General features: G+C 41.4%; 1 protein-coding gene across 1 annotated transcript in view; it reads left to right on the top strand.

The window, feature by feature from the left end:
• Positions 1 to 4943: 4943 nt before the first annotated feature.
• The window catches only part of LOC105477531 (heparan sulfate 6-O-sulfotransferase 3), a 759454-nt gene continuing 745811 nt past the window's right edge, over positions 4944 to 18586 (top strand). Inside the window, exon 1 of the mRNA XM_011734080.3 lies at positions 4944 to 5870. Coding sequence (XP_011732382.1) covers positions 5164 to 5870 — 707 coding nt within the window. The 5' untranslated portion in view covers positions 4944 to 5163. The remainder of the gene's footprint in view (positions 5871 to 18586) is intronic.

Below are 18586 nucleotides of genomic sequence, written 5' to 3'. Positions count from 1 at the left end.
ACTCTTTTCTGACTCTCCAGTGGAAAGGCCTGCCCCATTCCCTCCACCCTGCCGTGAATTCTCTGTCATATTACCTGCTATGTCCCCTCGTAGCACTTGTAATTATCTCAGTTGACATCCCTTTTGATGACAACTCCGTCCTTTCAGTTGTTTAGGCCCCAAACTTTGGCATCATCCTCGACTCCTCTCTTCTTCTTTTACCCCACATTCAATCTGTCTGGAAACTCTGAGGGCTCTGTCTTGAAAATGCAGGCAATCTGATCTCTTCCGACCACCTCTGCAACTACCCTGTTTTGGTCTGGGCCACCATCAATCTCACCTGATTACTGGAATAGCCATTTAACCAGTTTTCCTGCTTCTGTGTTTTCCCTTTTACAGTTGATTCTCAATAAAACACTCAGAAGGATCCCTTTAAAACTGTTCAAATCTTCCAGTGGCTCCTCATTTCTCAAAGTCAAATTCTCACAATGGCCCACAAGGCCTGACATAACCTTCCTCCCATTGCCTCTCTGACTTCTTCTCTACTGTTTTACCCTGCCGGAATTCAAATTTTTGAGGGTAAAAATTATTGTCTTTATTGTTCATCAGTGTATCCCAAACACGTAAAACTACATGGCATACAGCAAGGGCTCAATATATGTCTTCGAATCGAATGAATGAATCCTGCTTACTTCTTTATAATGTATTTTTCCACTGTTAGACTATAAGCTACATGAGGACAGGATCCTTATTCTTGTTTAATAGCATATCTAAAGCATTCAGAAGAGTATACAGTACATAGTAAATGCTCAACAAGTCCTTATCAAAGAAATAAAAGAGTATCTATTGGGAAAAGATTAGTGCATCTACTTACACTATACTGAGTTAATGAATACATTATACATACAGATGGTTTCCATTCTTCCTTATAGGCAACTATCTATGGTGGATGTTAAACAATAAGGCAAAGAATGAACTGTTCAGATAAATAGAACTTTATGGAAAGTGGTATGTAGGGTCGTGGTTGCCCCAAAGTTACAATAATGTAGTGAACCGGAATATATCACAACCAGTATATATCCCAATTCTTTCTGCCATTGGTTCTAAGTATGTGGGCTCTGTTTGCTTAACTTCCTGAGGAAAAAGAAAGCTGTCACTTTGCTGGTTATTTGCAAAACTGCTTACCCCAGGGGCTTTTGTGGGGAAAAAGATTGTTTACAAAACTGAAAAACAGAAGTCATTTCAGTATATAAGAGCACTTTCTATTCTTGTAGGAGAGAGTCATGCTGCCAATGACTTACATTATCTGTTTTATTTTCATCTCTACTGAAGGGCATTCATATCTCTCTTCCTCTGTACAAACGTAGGGGATCCAAAACTATTCTCTGTGATCATTTGGATTGTTACTCTCTCCAGGGTTTCTTCAACATTCTCAAGGCAGTTTCTGGCACCAAAGGGAAAATGGAGAAGTTGAGATGCAATTTTATTTCCCAATTGAACTTGATTAAATGGAGACTGTTCTAATCAAAAGTTTGAATCCTGGGGGAGTGCGACGTTGGTAACAGGTTTGAGAATATTGCAGAAGAACACGCAGGAAGGATACTAAAGTCAAGGCAGAGAAAGAATCAGGCAAGAAAATAATTGTAGTAAAGCTTATTAAGGCATAAAATTAGGTGAACAAATTGTTTCACAGATAGTGTTAAGCTCATTGCTAGACTGGCAAAGGAAGTGGAAGAAAGCTCTTTGAAAACATTATTTTTATTATTTTAATAATTTGTGTAGGAATCATAGTAGCTGCAATCTGTTAGGGAGAAACAATTGCCAGCTGGTGTCATCGTGGAGTAACTATAGTAGGCTGAATGCAAGTATGTTTTGCGTTTTTACCTAGAGAGCATTCAATTTTAGAAAGTTTCTATTCATTTTTGCCTGAATGTGAGGTCTGCCCTTATAGATAAGGAAGCCTGTTTATTGCGTGATTTACGAGCTTTGATTAGGTTCACACCAAGTTCCACAACTGTAATAGGGAGACCACACCTGGGACAGACTGTATTTACACGACCAAAGTTACCTATTATTAAAAAATGAATTTTTGAGTACATGCCTGAATTGTCTGTGTAATTGCCTTCATTCTATGCATTGTTTTCCTTGTGGTTACCTCAAGGAAATGGTGTCACTTCAATAGCTATTTTACTGAAAACAAAATGAGATTTTCGGGGATAATGTTCTTTGGAAAGTGTTAAAGGTACACTTATTTATGGAAATACACATTTTTCTTAGCAATATAGCTGCTGTATGTTTGCTGTACATTTTATTTTTACAATTCTCCTAAGTGATTTATTTTAACAATTATACAATCATTTTATGATTGTTATTGTTATTTTTCCCTTTTTCTTGAAACTAATAGACTAAGTGACAAAATACTGCAGGATGAAAGAATTGCTCAGCTTTGCCTATAAAGTCAGGAGGAGAGGGAACATAATTTAATTATTCTATTGCAAATCTGTTGTCTCTTCCTGCCTCTTGACTCAAATGGTCTCAAGAGGGGACAGAGGAAATTATGGGCTCTGTTGTTGATGTTTGTTGAACTTCTTCAGTGAATGTATTTTAGGGATGTTAGCAGTTTCTAATTTGGCTTTGCTTTCACCTAGCTTTCCTTGCTTCAGATTCCTCATTTCTGAAATGGGATATTATACTTCTCTTATCTCCTTATAGTGTTGTTCTGAGAAGCAAATGAAATAATGGCTAGGGGAGTGCTTTCCACTATACAAATTACCACTAGTATTATGGTTATCCATTTTGGTAGCTAATAAGGTGATATTTATCCATGTGATGTCAGCAATTTTATAGGAAATGCGATAAGGTGATATAAAAAGGTATAATGATATTTTACTTAGCTAGAGCAGAGGTATGTGTATATTAACCAGACACATTCAGAAAATAATTGTTGGGTTTTATTGCTGTTTGTTTTATCACAATTTCTTGCTGTGGAGTGAGGTGTGATGCCATTAATAGGATTTCAAACTTAGGTGAGAGAAAAAGAAAATATAATCAAAAAAGCTTTAAAGAAGCTGATTCATCTCACCCAACACCTTTTCTGCTAATATAAGCTCCCACATATTAGGAAAGGCACGGATTGGAGTTGTTTATAGAGTTGAAAACAGGAAAGAAAGCAGAGTAGGGAAGTTTTGTTGAGAAGAATTCCACCTGTCTAAACAATGAAAATAGTATCCTATGGGCAAGCTTTAGCTTCCTTGAAAGAGCTCTGGATCTTCACTGATGGCTGCAGAGGGGACACCCTGATAAATAGATGACATCAGCAGAGTGTCTCGGGAAGAAACAAGTGCATGGTTTCACAAAGAGGCCAGATGGGAAGGTGGGCTGCTATGAAATATTATAGCACATCTGTGGAATACCAGGTGGAGCAGACTGCAGCTGGTAGTGTAGCTGGGAGGGACACATTGGCCTGGGCCAGGGAATCACACTGCATCCTCCTCACCTTTAACACATTGCTACTGTCCACTCGGAAAATAGGTCGAGCAGGACTAGGGAATGTGGTAGGGCAGTTACAACAATTTGATGGTATATCTTTTCCCTATCTGAAAAACAGAAGTTGTTACCGAGCAAAGATTTAATTCTGGGGTAACACTAAATGCAGTATCTAGATGTTTGAAAAATAAAGTTTCCAAAAACATCTGTATACAAATTAGGACTTATGAAATATAGGCAAGCATAATTCTTATCTCCCACCATTGTTGGGAAGGAATAAATCTTGAACATTTAGGAGTTCAATGTCTATTAGTAGAATGATTTTTTTTAGGAGGTGATCTCTAAACTTTTTATGTTCTAAGTACTGCATGGTTGAGGGCTGGACTGTCTGGTGCTGAAAGAAAGTGTGTGTTGAATATAGAGCCTGATACACAGTAGGTGCTTAATGGTTAATTGATGCTGGTTGAATACAGTTGTATAGTTGGACGCACCAAGTTTGTTGTTCAGGGAGGATCAGCATAAAACTCGAGCACCAGTTAGAATGTCTTGGGTAGAAATTCACAGCAGTCTGGAGCCACGTTCCCCTGCCGAGAAGGGAGCTGCCAACCCGTGTGAAGTCTGGTCTAGGTGAGTCTTCCCGGGAGTGTGCAGGTGTTATTCCTGCAAATAAGGCCGGCCACTACCAGACGGAGAAGCTGCCCATTTTAAGGTCTCAGATCCGCGCCAGCGACGCTTACCTCGGGGCCTCTTCTCGCCCCACCTTTGCCTTTCTGCCAAATCTCTCCTCGCTCCAGGCCGAAGGGATTCCCACCCCCAGCTGCCTCATCCGAGCCCCGCGGAGCGGCGGACTCCTCCCCTGGAAACTCCTCCGGGGCTGGGGAAGGCTTTGGCGCATGCTCCGTACCTAGGGCAGGTTTTTGCTGCGGGTAGCAGGGCTCCTGTCACACCGGCTGGCGGGTTGTGGCGGTGCCAGCCTGTGTGTGCGAGTGTGTCTGCGTGCCTGCGCCTGGGCGGACAGCCCGGAGCGGCAGTGCGACTCGCCGGGAGAGGCGTCTCAGCAGAGGCGCCTCGCCCGCTGCCGCTGCGCTGCGGGGGCCGCTCTGCAAACTTGCGGCGAGCGCCGTCAGCCCTCGCGGCTCCAGAGCCCCGCGACCTGCAGGCAAAGCCGCCGGGCGCGCGTGCCGGGCGCGGTGCGGCGGCCGGCCGGGGCGGCGGGACCGGGCCGCGCCTTCGCCCTTGGCCGGCGCCCTGGCGAGCCTCATGCAGCTCCAGCGCTCGCGGCCGCAGCTCCCCGGCTCCCCGGCTGCGCGCTGCAGATCCAGGACCCGAACCGCGCTCCTCAGCGCCTGAGCGCCCGCAAGCCGCCGGCGGGATGCCGCGCGTCGCCTGAGAGCGCCGCGCCGGGGCGGGAGCAGGGAGCGGGCTGGCCCGGGCGCCCCCGGGAGCGCAGGGCGCCCCACGCCGCAGCCGCAGCCGAGCGCGCCGGCGCCCGCCTCCCCCGCCCGGCTCGCAGGCCCCGGCTCCGCCAGCCCCAAGGGCCGCGGGGCCGCCAGCCAGCCGCACGCCTCGGCGTCAGGGGCATGGAGGAACGGCGGGCTCCGAGCCGCGCCCCGGAGTCCCCGAAACTTCCGAGCGGGCGCCCGTCCGCCCTGCCGCCGCCGCCGCCGCCGCTTCGCCTGACGGCCTGAGAGCGGGACCATGGATGAAAGGTTCAACAAGTGGCTGCTGACGCCGGTGCTCACTCTCCTCTTCGTGGTCATCATGTACCAGTACGTGTCCCCCTCCTGCACCAGCTCCTGCACCAACTTCGGGGAGCAGCCCCGCGCGGGGGAGGCCGGCCCGCCCGCCGTCCCGGGTCCCGCCCGCCGGGCTCAGGCGCCGCCCGAGGAGTGGGAGCGGCGGCCCCAGCTGCCCCCGCCGCCCCGGGGGTCCCCCGAGGGGCCTCGGGGGGCCGCAGCGCCAGAGGAGGAGGACGAGGAGCCCGGAGACCGAGGGGAGGAGGAGGAGGAGGAGGAGGAAGACGAGCCGGACCCCGAGGCCCCGGAGAACGGCTCCCTGCCCCGGTTCGTGCCGCGCTTCAACTTCACCCTGAAGGACCTGACCCGCTTTGTGGATTTCAACATCAAAGGGCGCGACGTGATCGTGTTCCTCCACATCCAGAAGACCGGGGGCACCACGTTCGGACGGCACCTGGTGAAGAACATCCGGCTGGAGCAGCCTTGTAGCTGCAAAGCCGGCCAGAAGAAGTGCACCTGCCACCGGCCTGGCAAGAAGGAGACGTGGCTCTTCTCCCGCTTCTCCACCGGCTGGAGCTGCGGGCTGCACGCCGACTGGACGGAGCTCACCAACTGCGTGCCGGCCATCATGGAGAAGAAGGACTGTCCCCGCAACCACAGCCACACCAGGTACTGTCCCCTGCCCCGTCTCAGTTCTTCCCCTCCCACCCCCACCCAGTCCCTCTTCTTCAGTCCTGACCCAGAGCGACCCCGCGCTCCCTGCCCCTGCTGATGGTTTCCTGGCGTCTTGGGCGGTTGGCGCCGTGGCTTTGGGGAGGGATGAGAGACGTCTGGATAGTGCCCAGGTCCTGAATTCGTTCTTCCCCCAGTCCCCACCGCTTCCCGCCACCCCTCTGCCTTCACCCTCTAAGGTGTGCGGAGCCACCGTGTGGATCCTGCCTGGTGCCTATAGCACAGCCTGGCCTCCCTCCCAGTGGACGCTGGAAAAAACGCCCTGAAATGGGGAGGGGATCGCGGTCTGGGTTAGACCAGCCTTGCAAAATTGTGAACTTAAGTTTTGGGAGTGCAAACCCAAACCCAGGAAAAAGAAGGGGGAGTAGAGAGGCAAGGCAGGAGTTTTCCAGGTATGGTGAAGCTGGAGACGAATATGATCCCTCTATAAGTGGCTTTTGGGTGGCAGCTCAGGAAACAGTCAATCCTCTTGGTGACACTTTGAAGATACACGTGCAAATTTCTGCTTTACCTCGATAGATAACTCTAATTATGGAGATGGTCTTTGTTGCCCAGCAGTGCCAGGATTTGGACTCACCTGTCCTCAGAAAGATTTCCATGCTCTTCCTAGGCCATTACATCAACTTATTCCAAAAGTACCTATTAAATGCCTACAGGGTGCCTGACAGTGTACTAAGTGCTAAGTGAGTATAAAGATAAAATAACATCCCTTGTTTTCAGGATGGAATGACATTCTTGATCCCCTGCCTCCTAGCCTTAAAAAACAGTAATACAGTGGAGAATTAGGAAAGTTAAAAATCTTAATAGCCAATGAAACTGCTTACATTATTAACATGCTTTGAGAGAGACATGGGCTTAAGAATTTGGTTGAAGGTTCTTTCTGCCCATTGCAATTCGAAGATTAATCTGACATGCTTGCTCAAGGACGAAAATATTAAAAGCTTGGAACACTAGTTCATTGAAGTTTTTATCTTAAAGGTTTCAAACAATTTGGTATGAAGAAATAGGAATTTAAAAGCTCAAGCTCATTATGTTGATAGCACAGATAGCTTTTGCATTTGACGTTATAGAAAAGCTTCATTTACTGGAAGCTACCCAGATTCTGGAATTCACCACCACTGAAGCATCTAATTCTACTTCATTTCTCCAAGAATGAGCGAAATTTCTTTATGGGATTTTTTACTCTGGCAATTTTTCAAATACTTTCCCTCCTCCCTGCTCCTTTTCCTGTTTAATGCACATTGGTTAGAATAAGAAACTGGATTTGGAATGAGGGCATTAGGGTCTTCACTTAGTATATTTTACAGATCCTTTGCTTTTAAATATTTTTAATAGTGTATTATTTTAGATCCTGCCACTCTCTTTTAGCTTAAAACAGTTTTTCAGTTAAGTATTACTTCCAAACCTCCTAACACATAACATGATTATTTCAGTGAGACACAACTTCTGCTACAGTGAGACACAATTTCTGCTACATTTCATCCAACCTTGTACTCCGTTTAGATTAATTCTTGATTGACCCCAAAGAGTTTGCTAGACTGCTTCCCAGCTTCCATTTCACTAAAACTGGAGTCTTATTGATTATCACATAGAAAAGTCTGATTGCTCTTCAGTAGGGGCTGGCATTATTTTTGTCCCATGTACTTAAAAGTCTTAGTAAATAGATGAAAATTTTAGAGGACTTAGAGGAGGATGTGGAATCTAAAAATAATTAGATTTTTGCTTAGTGATGAATAATGCTACTACAGACCCTGAATAGGTGACAAGCAGTAAGGTTTCACTTCTATAGGAAATACTTAGTATCTCTTTATTCTGTGACATAGGAAAACTCCACCGTGACTGTTTAAACATATGATTTCTAGTGTATGATCAAATTATTTTCTTTGTTTAGTAATGGAGCATAAACATTCATTTCTCCCTGAAACACAAGTTAGCAGACAATTAGTCACCCTGTTCTGGTTTCCTTTTCTTTCTTAAAAAACACATTTTTGGTAGTATCTTGTTTTTACCTCATTTGATAATCCTTCTTTCTTTTCCTTCCCACCCTCTCTCTCTTCCCAGTAATTCTCAATTACTTCCTTGCTCTAGATACTGTAGGAGGGAATAGTTGTGGCATATGTGAAGTGCTCTGCATCAAAAGCTATAGGGAAAAAGTTGAAAGGATGTTAACAGTAGCATCTCTCTAGCAGAGTAGATTGAATTAGTTGTCTGTCATTGTAATGTCTGTGTACAGCATTCTACAGTCAACTAGATTAGCCTGGATAATGGAGGGTACATTTTCACAATGCAAAATGGCAGATAATCTATTGGTACATAATGGAAACAAGGTTCTACTTCAAATAGGGCTGACTCTAAGCAAAATTGATAAGCAGATCTTGTTGATTTCGGTTCCCTAGTCTTTCTGATTTTGGTTCCCGCAAAGCGTCTCCTCCCAATTTCACTCAGAGATCAATGCCCTTATGGATCACATAATGGGTAAGAGTAAGGATTCTGGAATCAGATAAGTATGGCTCTTGTACTTACTAGCTGTGTACCCAGGAGTAAGTTACTCTTTCTGAGTCTCAGTTTCTTCACTTTTAAAGTGTAGATAATAATTAGTATGGCTATTATATTATAGGGGTGTTGTGAGAACTAAATGAATCAATGCGTGCAAAATGCTTAGCATAGTATATATGCATGGTATAATATGCTGGCATATTGTACTTACTATGTGGATATATAGTAATAGTGCAATATCAGTTGTTAATTGCAATAATAGGTTCCCTATTCAAGGCCTTCTTCCTAAAAAACCATGAGGTCAATTTGTTAGAGAAGCTCTGTATAAATGAGTCACCTTACAGAGATACCATTTTATGATTACTTGTACTAAGCATCCTAGGTTGCAAACTTAAACAATAAGTTGAAAATTATGGACATTTGGTCATCAGTCTTTGTAGGGGAGAAGGTGGGAACAAAGTTAGGGGCACACAATATAATTGGATATACATTCCTTTGGTAACACAAAAAACTATCTGGAATGGTGAGAGAGGAGGTGAGAACATCTAGGACTAAAGGCAGAAGAAGGAAGCCAACTCTGAAGAGAAATACGTGGCAAACCTGAAGGGGCCATCATATGGATTAAGTGGGCCGTGAAGGGGCAGGACCTTGGGCTGGTGGTTTGAATCCAGCACAGAGATAACTTCTGACCACAGAAACTGGTTGGAATAGGATGATGGCATATCAGAATGACCTCTTTTATCATATCACTGATGGTTTTTTCCCGTTATTTTTGTGGTGCTTTTCTACCAGTTACTTTTTTTTTTTTTGGCAGGTTATTGTTTCTCACTCTCTTTATGCTTCCTTCTTTATTACTGTATACCCATTTATCTTCCTTCTTTATTACTGTATACCCAAAGCCTTAAAAGACTCCTTTTTAGCATTCTTGAGTATGTGTAGAATCATAGCATTTTATGGCTAAAAAGGACTGAAGAGAGAATCTAGTCCCACATTTTTCACGGGGAATGTAACCATAAAAAGGTGAAATGACATAACTAAGGTTTCTTGAGGGAATTCATGTCTTCATTTGCATAATTTATATTCAATGTTTTGCTTACTATATATCTTCTGTTTACTATGGAAAGTATAGTGGAGTGTGCCTTAAGCACCTACTTACTATGTGCCGGGCACTACGATAGTTCTGGGGATTGCGTTGTAAACATTGGCAGCCCTGTGTAGCCTAGGCTTCATCTTTGGTAAGTGAGTATCACTCCCATTCTTAAATAATGATGGAAAGATATTCTATCTGCATCATTTTGTAAGATAGGATGGCATTTTTTCTCTTTTATGACCTGCACTCCGTTAGTTTTGTTAGAATAGTTTGAACCCTGTGGATGTTATATTAAATAGGACCTTCTGTGTTGCCAGTTATACAAACCTAACTCAAACTTATTTCAGCCAGAGGGGAATTATTGGCTAACCCAGTCACACCACAGGAAGGTGGGGGAGAGGTGGTTTCAGGAATGACTGGACCTGGAGATTTGGGGTCTTTCTTCCCGTACTCCTTTGCATATTGATCTCATTCTGTCAAATTGGCCAATTCCACAAGGTGGGCAAATGCTTTTCATATCTAATAGCTCCACAAGCCGAGAGGGAAGCAGGCCTTCTCTGAGTTCCAGTTTGAAATTTTTGGGAATGACTCTGATGAGCCCAGCTTGGAACTTGTGACTATTCTTTCAGTCAATCATTGTGGCCAGGGAGAGAGATAAGGTTATCTGAGTCACCTTATATCACAGAACCATTTATATGACTGGTGTGTGTGTGTGTGTGTGTGTGTGTGTATGTGTGTATGTGTGTATGTGTGTTATTAGGAAGGAGAGGAGCTACCATAGATACAGCTCCTGGATGGACCACTGGATTCTGGACAACCCCTCCAACTATGTAAACTGTAGATGCAAATACATGAGAAATAAATAAACCTTCAGATCTCTCTCTCTCTTTTTTTGTATTCCACTTAGGAAAACTTTTAAGTCAAACTGCAACTCGAATTTATTTGCAGCATCTGGAAACCATGTCATATGAGAATTAATTGAAAGAATGTGTAATATTTAATATTGAGTTGGGAAAAATAAGGAGAGACATAAAAGCTGCCTTCAAAAAGTAAAAAAAATGAGACGTGGAAGGTGAGGGAGACTTGTTCTGTGTTGCTGCAAAGGGTAGAACTAGGATAAGAAGTGATAGGATTTCAACTCAGAGTAAGAAAGAACTTAATAAAATTTATAACTGTCTAAAAAGAGCATGAACTCTTTGGTGCTCACTCTCAGTAAAAACTCTAGGAATGTCTGCTTAACTACTGATGTTGTAAAAGGAATTTCTTCTTGGGGAAAGGCTTAGCCTGGATGGCCTTTATTTTAAGTTTTGTTAGTTCTAATCTAAGCTGAGTGCAGGGTATCTCCTTTTTCCTACCCTATGCATAGGAAAAAAAAAAAAAAAGGATTATAAAATGAACTCGTCCTCTAGCATTTGTAAATATTTCTACCAAGGAAACTTTTTGTAAAGTCTGATGGTATAGACTGTTTTACACATTCAGGGCCAAAAGCAATAAATGGGTCCTGTGTATTAGGTCGTCTGCTTCTTAATAATAAGTATAAAAAGATAAGATGAGAAAATATAACACAACTTGCCACAAAAACCAGAACCACTTTGAAACATTATCTGGTTATTGCTTTTCCTTTAGACAGCAGGCTAAAATATATAAGGAGGTTACAGAGCTCTGTTTCAAAGACTAGACTATCATGGCCTGAACTGCTTTCTAAGCATAAGCTGTTTGATGTCTCTTCTAATTAGAATTGTTGAACTGCCAAGAAGGTTAATTTTTACCATAAGGTTTTTGTAGTGTAAAACTAAAGAGCAGTGTAAAAGTAAAGAGATATGAGATTGTTCTGTCTGTAGGCCATATCTACTGATTTGTTCATTATAGGGTCTCCTAAAGTATTGCTCTGCTTCAAACCAACAACATTTGCTATAAATCAGTAAGAGGTTAAATTAAACCCTTTCAGTTTTTTAAGTAGTGAAGACATGAATTGGAAGTAGTAAATGGTAATAGATGATTTATGCTTCTGCTTTCTTCTTGATAGTTACCTTGGAATTTTTGATTGGGTTGATTTTAGAGAAATTGAAATGTTCTCATAAGAGAAGTGAGGCCAATTTAGCTGCCAACAATGTAGATTTGCTTAATCTTAGACTGCTATATTATTATTCCCCAAAGCTAATTATTATCATCTCATTTTGACTAAAGACAATAAGAAGCTTATGGCATTTGAAAGTTATTTATGCTTGATAATGAGCTAAACAGTTTAATTGAGACTGGCAAATCCTAATGTTATTTTAAGAGTCATAAAGTAAATTATTGGGCCAAGAAATAGGTTCAGTATGAAAACAATTAAATGGAAAATCCAAATTAATATTTTGTAGTAATCACTTATCTTGTTTTTGAGTTCGTTAGATTGTGGATATCATTTATAAATTCCCTGTTGATTTTAATTGGCCAAATTAATATTTTGTAGTAATCACTTATCTTGTTTTTGAGTTTGTTAGATTGTAGATATCATTTATGAATTCCCTGTTGATTTTAATTAGCTAATACAACTTTGTTTACATTATAGCTGAGCATTCATGTATTGGGAAGAATAGGAAACATTTTCTAACTTGGACCGTGTTATTTGTTTTTATCTTCCTCTGGCAAATACAGTTGCTCAGTAAGACACATGTAAAGTGCCCAGCACAGAGATTAATTTATAGAAGATTCTTAATAAATGTCAGCTTTTAGATTACCTTGAAAACATATTAGCATAACTTGACAAGATTGTGTTAGTTAAAAGATGGAATTATCAAAAGTTTTGTATCATGACTCTGTTATTTCAGGTGCAAATTCTAGTTATTAGTGGTTGCCTTCCATAATTAGCAAGATGCCCACTCCCCAGATTCTCTAGAATAGAAGTAAAAGTAAATATGGAGACCAGAGCTTATTGGACTTATTGGACTATTGGACTTATTGTACTATTTGAGGAGGTTTATCCTATTAGACTGTATGCCACACATCAGAAATTCATTTGTTTACTGACAGATGTATTTGACTCTTGAAAAGGTTAATGTAATCATTCATTTGTGCTTTAGAAAAACAATCAGCCTAAACTGAGATGTGACCTCTGATGTAGGGTGAGAGGATGAGAGAGGTATTTATTAATATAACCTCTGGTTCATATAGATGCTACATTACTACTGGTCAAAGCCAGGTGGCTGAAGGTGATGGTGGTTGGAGATTGTAATATTGGAGAACAATAGAAAGAGATGATGAATAAGGACAAAGACTTCAAGAGAGATTGGAGGAAAACAATGACAAATTTATCAGCCACTGAAAATCATGCGAGTGCTTGATTTGTGATGTAATTGGGGTAATGTTTAAAGACATGGACCCTGGCCAGGCATGGTGGCTCACAACTGTAGTCCCAGCACTTTGGGAGGTCAGAAGTAGGTGGGTCTCTTGAGCCCAGGAGTTCGAGGCCAGCTTGGGCAACAAAGTGAAACCCAATCTCTAAAAATAAATTAATTAAAATAAAATAAAATAAAATAAAATGAAAGCATGAACTCTGAAGTCAAACTACCTGGATTTTAATCTGATTCAGTCACATTCTCTCATGTGGCCCTGGGTTAAGTCAATTATCTGCTCTGCACGTCAGTTTCCTTCTCTGGAAACTGTCAGTAAGAAGAGCACTATCTCATGGTGAGCTTAGGACAAAGCCTGACACATAGTAAGGAAATCATGAAAGAGTTAGCTATTACTATTTTCTCCTGAGACTCATCACATGCATATATGTTTGTTGTTATTGTTGTTGTTTTTGAGACCGAGTCTTGCTCTGTCACCCAGGCTGGAGTGCAGTGGCAAGATCTCGGCTCACTGCAACCTCCACCTCCCAGGTCCAAGCAATTCTCCTGCCTCAGCCTCCCCAGTAGCTGGGATTAAAGGCCCCCACCACCACGCCTGGCTAGTTTTTGTATTTTTAGTGGAGACAGGTTTTCACTATGTTGGCCAGGCTGGTCTTGACCTCCTGATCTCAGGTGATCCGCCCGTCTTGGCCTCCCAAAGTGCTGGGATTAGAGGTGTGAGCCACCACACCCCACCACATATATGTTGTTTTTGTGTAAAAATAAAATGATAGTTAAACCTGTACCATCTTTTTTGAATTTGGAACTTCTCCTCCTGAATAGTGTAAAAATGCATTTTCAAGCTGTGATGCAAAACGAGAAGCCATAAATTATAAAGTCAATGTTAATTCTTAGGATGTCGTGGATATTCACTGGGCACTCAGTCCAAGAATGGAAACTTGCAGTCTTTTTTCCCCCCAGCATATAGTTTTATTTTTTATGGGAAATTAATGAAACAGCAATAAAAATGTTTAAACATATACAATTAAATTCATACATGAAGCAATCCTGCAGTGAAATTGAATTAGTTGCCTGTGGGCACATAAATATTTGTAGTTCATTCCTATTATTAATATCTTACCATGCTTTTATTGGTAAGTACTGTGTCATTTATTTTCAGAACCTTACATTTGACATTGTGTATTTATGTTTGCTCCTGCTTTCTAGTTTCTTTATAAACATCAAAGGGTATAAATGCTAATCACCTCGATGTCCTTGGTATTTATTTATTAGATTTACAGAGTATTTCTTCCAAATAATTAAAGGCTCTGGATATTTAAGTGTAAACCTGAGAGATGGCATCTGTATTTTGTGGACTCTAGGAACATGGAGGATTTTATGAGTTTACTTCAAATGTGAAAACATAGACTTAGAAAGAAGAGCAAATGTGGTTTTAAAGACAGACATGTAACTTAATGTGTGTCTGTAAATCTGAAGGTGAGAGCCCCATGATATAGTAAAGAACAAGGTGACATGCCAATAAAGAGATAACAGACAGTGATCATGTAAAGTGTAAATTGTAAGAATGGTACAAAGGAGGGAGAGAAGAAGAACAAAAATAGTCAAGGTAAAGAATGAAATCCTAAAATATCTGAATCAGAAAGAAGGTAATATTGAACGTAGAAGACAGAAATTAATCTGGTATGCAATGGTTTGTCTCATTAGTGCAGTTATGGGAAGTAATCTACTATCCAGAAGGCTATCTGATTTGGAGGGTGAGTGTATTTAAGTGCTACTAATGTATATTTATCTACTTATACATTCTTTTTCTGAATCATGCTGCTGTTTTAAAGTATTGGTAGCTTTCCAGGTCCTGGCAGCAAGCAGAGGCACACTTCGGGATTTCAAAGGAACTAGTTTGAGAGGTAGGAACAGGGATAGGAAAACCAATATTGGACCTCAAGGTAACTTGCAACCAGTAACAAGAGGAAACTGTTAACCCCATTGGATGTGAAGAGGCAAGAGGAGAGAACTGTGTTATCAGTATTCTTTGCCTGCTGGAGGCTGATAGGAGCCCCAGTTTCAGTAGTAGGGGAGAGCAGAAGGAGAAACTTCTGGAGAGGAGGAGTTTGCAGAAAGCAGCCACTGCTAGAGCTATAGAGCAGAGGCCAGGAGAAAGGAGTGGCAGCGCTTTCTCCTCCCACCTGTCCGTTTCCTCCTATTGTCTTCCACACAGTGAATCCACTTAGAAGCTAAAGGGCAAGAGATCTTGCTGATGCATCCGTGGCCTTCAGCAAGTCAGAGAAAGATGGAAAATGGATTTGGGGTCCAGTGATGGGAGGGATGAAAATGGAGACTAACTTGCACAGTGTCTAAAAATAGTTGGAAATTTCTTCTAATTCAGTTTTTGGATGCCCTGGTTGTGTTCTACAAATGAGACCAAGAATAGATACCCCATATTTTAGTACCTGTACTGCATGTTTTCTGCACGGACCATTAGTCTCCATCTAAGGAATGATGAGTGCAGCAAAGGGCCGCTCTCCAAAGGAACAGTTACCACAGACAAAGTGACTTTTCGCTGAGTATTAAAAATAATGCTAATTTGGGTGTTTGTCATCTTGGTACCCCAGAATCATCTGATAATTGTGACAGATTTGGCCAGTTGTCTCTATATTATGATGCGCAGTAGACAACACACATTTTATGAATTTGAAGTTATATAACAATATTAGTTAAGACATGACAAGTAGTTTGCAAAACTGACGGTAGTTTGCAAAAACCTTTTCAAGATGAGACCCTTTCTGCCGCTTAGATTTTCTTCTAAGAGCATTAAAATTCTCTAGAGTAATATTTGCGAGCTTTAAGTCTCTGAAGCTAGTAGGTGAGGGAAGAAATACACTGTGTCATGTTTGAAACTATCCTCATATTTTTAGTTTTAATTTTAAAGGACTTTTGAAGCAGTATTTCCATATTTATTTTCGGGGAATGTGGTATGTTGAAAGTACACATGCATGTACCTTTTGGTGCAAAATACTATGAAGAGCTTCTATATTAGATCCTAAAAATATTTACAGAAAATTGGTATCTGACAAAACTTGACACAGGAACCCCCAATTCACTGCTTGAATTCTGAGAGTCAAAATGCCATCAGCAAAACACTATTCAACATAGATATTTATAGATGACGAAATCCATATCCAGTACCCTGTCTGTAGGTAGTATATCTATTGAGATTGGTACATATATGTCACGTTCATGTCTCCCTTCCAGAGGAGGGGATTTTGAGTTGCTGGGAACAATGTCATCCATGGAGAATATACCAACCTGAATCCTCTCTGTCATTGTACCTCCTTATACATAGCTGTCTTTTCTCTCCTCTCTTTCTCTCTTTCTCTTGCTTGCACGTGCACATACACCATTTTATGACATAGCTAGAGTCATCGATGGCCTGTCAACAAAAGGATCATTTTCAGGTCTTTGTCTCTGAGGCCACAAAAAAATTGCATGAGGAATTGTTTTCTACTGGCTATGAAAGTTATTAGTTCTAAGGAACGTGCACTCTGTTGGTCCGAATTTAAGTCCAGTGAATTTAAAAATCCGGGAGAAGTATCAGAGAAGGTGTTTTTTTTCCCCACACAGCTTCCTTGAGTTCCTTATTGTGCCTTCTGTGTATTCGACAAAAGAGGTGGACTAATGGATATTTCTATTTGTAATATTTCTATGAATAAACATTTCTGTCACTACTTTTATTGAATAATGTCAAAAGTACTTGTGTCTAAAAACTTCTCACAACATGAAGGAACCTATGTACATTGGAAGTGTCCAATTTATTATCGGGTGCATTCTTTTTTTTTTTTTTTTTTTTTTGAGACGGAGTCTCGCTCTGTCACCCAGGCTGGAGTGCAGTGGCCGGATCTCAGCTCACTGCAAGCTCCGCCTCCCGGGTTCACGCCATTCTCCTGCCTCAGCCTCCCGAGTAGCTGGGACTACAGGCGCCCGCCACCTCGCCCGGCTAGTTTTTTTGTATTTTGTAGTAGAGACGGGGTTTCACCGTGTTAGCCAGGATGGTCTCGATCTCCTGACCTCGTGATCCGCCCGTCTCGGCCTCCCAAAGTGCTGGGATTACAGGCTTGAGCCACCGCGCCCGGCTGGGTGCATTCTTAATTTAAAAATATTTGCTAGCTGGGCGTGGTGGTGGGGGCCTGTAGTCCCAGTTACTTGAGAGGCTGAGGCAGGAGAATCGCTTGAACCCAGGAGGCAGAGGTTGCAGTGAGCCAATATTGGGCCACTGCACTCCAGCCTGGGTGACAGAATGAGACTGTCTCAAAAAAAAAAAAAAAAAAAAAAAAAAAAAAGAAAAGAAAAACAAATTGTGAACTCTCATGGACCATTCTTTGTCTTTTAAATTCAGACTTAGGCCTAAAATACCACTGCAGATAATTTCTTTGCTTTGAAGGTTTTATTCTCCAAGTTCCTTATTGTGCTATAAAGAATAATTAATGTAATGAAAAAATCAATATTGTGTATAAATTATTTAGGCTTTACTATCATTGTAATTTTCTCTTCAACACCTATTGATCGGCAACAATTCATTTGTTAATTTCTTCCTAATAAGATATTCATTGTATTAGGTCTGTAGTAGTGCTGTCCCTGCACTTACGCAAGCAAGTCATGAATTACTGATGATACATGGAACAAGTTAACTTACTAGTGAGCGGTGTGAGATTGAAAACAGGCAAAGGGAGTAATTTGAAATGCAGTCCTATGGAAACACTGTGTAGGCGGACAACTGCTAATAATTCAGTAAGTATACTCTTGCAGGATATTAATTTGTACTTTAACATTTTATCGGTATGTGTTTTTTCTTGGCATATATGTGTTTTCTTTTTAAAACTAATTTTAAAATCCATGATTCTCTTTTTTGAGAAGCGGGGTGAAGGGGCTGGTTTTCCCTAACCCTTTACGGTAGTGCCCCGAAAATGATGGTTATTAAATAATGTTTTGACAGTTGATAACAGAGTTACTTCAGAGTTTAGGAAAAATCTGAGACCTTTATGAAACCTAAAGAGAGATGAGTCCGAGAAGAAATCAAACTACCAAATTCATGGCAAAGAGAACTTGTGCACTGGATAATTAGGCAGAATGGTATCCAAAAAAGAGCTGTAAATTTGTAATGAGGCAACCGGGGTTTGAATCTGGGCTTCCTTCCTTACTCGTTCACTTATTTATTATATCACTTCCTGCCAACATATCAGTTTCCTGAGCATGGTGAGTTTGTGGTCTCCTCTGCATCATCAGTGCCTAGAGTATTGCCTGGTACATAATGGCTGTCAAACAAATGTTGACTGAATAAATGGAAGAATGAAGCATGCATAAATAAAGTTATTAATTTATTAGACAACTTGGATAAGAATGTGTGCCCTATATCCTGTGTTTTGGAGTTGTGGGGTGAGAACATGACTATGAAGGCACTTCGTAAATTTTACAGTACTGTGCTATACAAATTTAAATTTATATTGACATAAGAAGGCTTTTGATATAAAATGGAAAAGGAATGAGAGTTGGATTTTGAAAATGCAATGAATATGTAATTCAGCTTTTATAGAGCATTTCAAAACACTGGAATGACAAAGATGAAGTTGAAAATATTCAAAATACACATTTAGCTCAACAACTTGTTAGAGTAATGAGCAGTTCCTTTTAAAACAGGACATTCTATAACATAAATGACTTATCTAAGTGCATCAATCTTT

The sequence above is a fragment of the Macaca nemestrina genome, chromosome 16, assembly GCF_043159975.1.
Source record: "Macaca nemestrina isolate mMacNem1 chromosome 16, mMacNem.hap1, whole genome shotgun sequence".
In the NCBI taxonomy this organism is placed as follows: Eukaryota; Metazoa; Chordata; class Mammalia; order Primates; family Cercopithecidae; genus Macaca; species Macaca nemestrina.
Note: the sequence above shows the minus strand (reverse complement) of the source record. Positions and strands in the feature narration are given on the sequence as shown.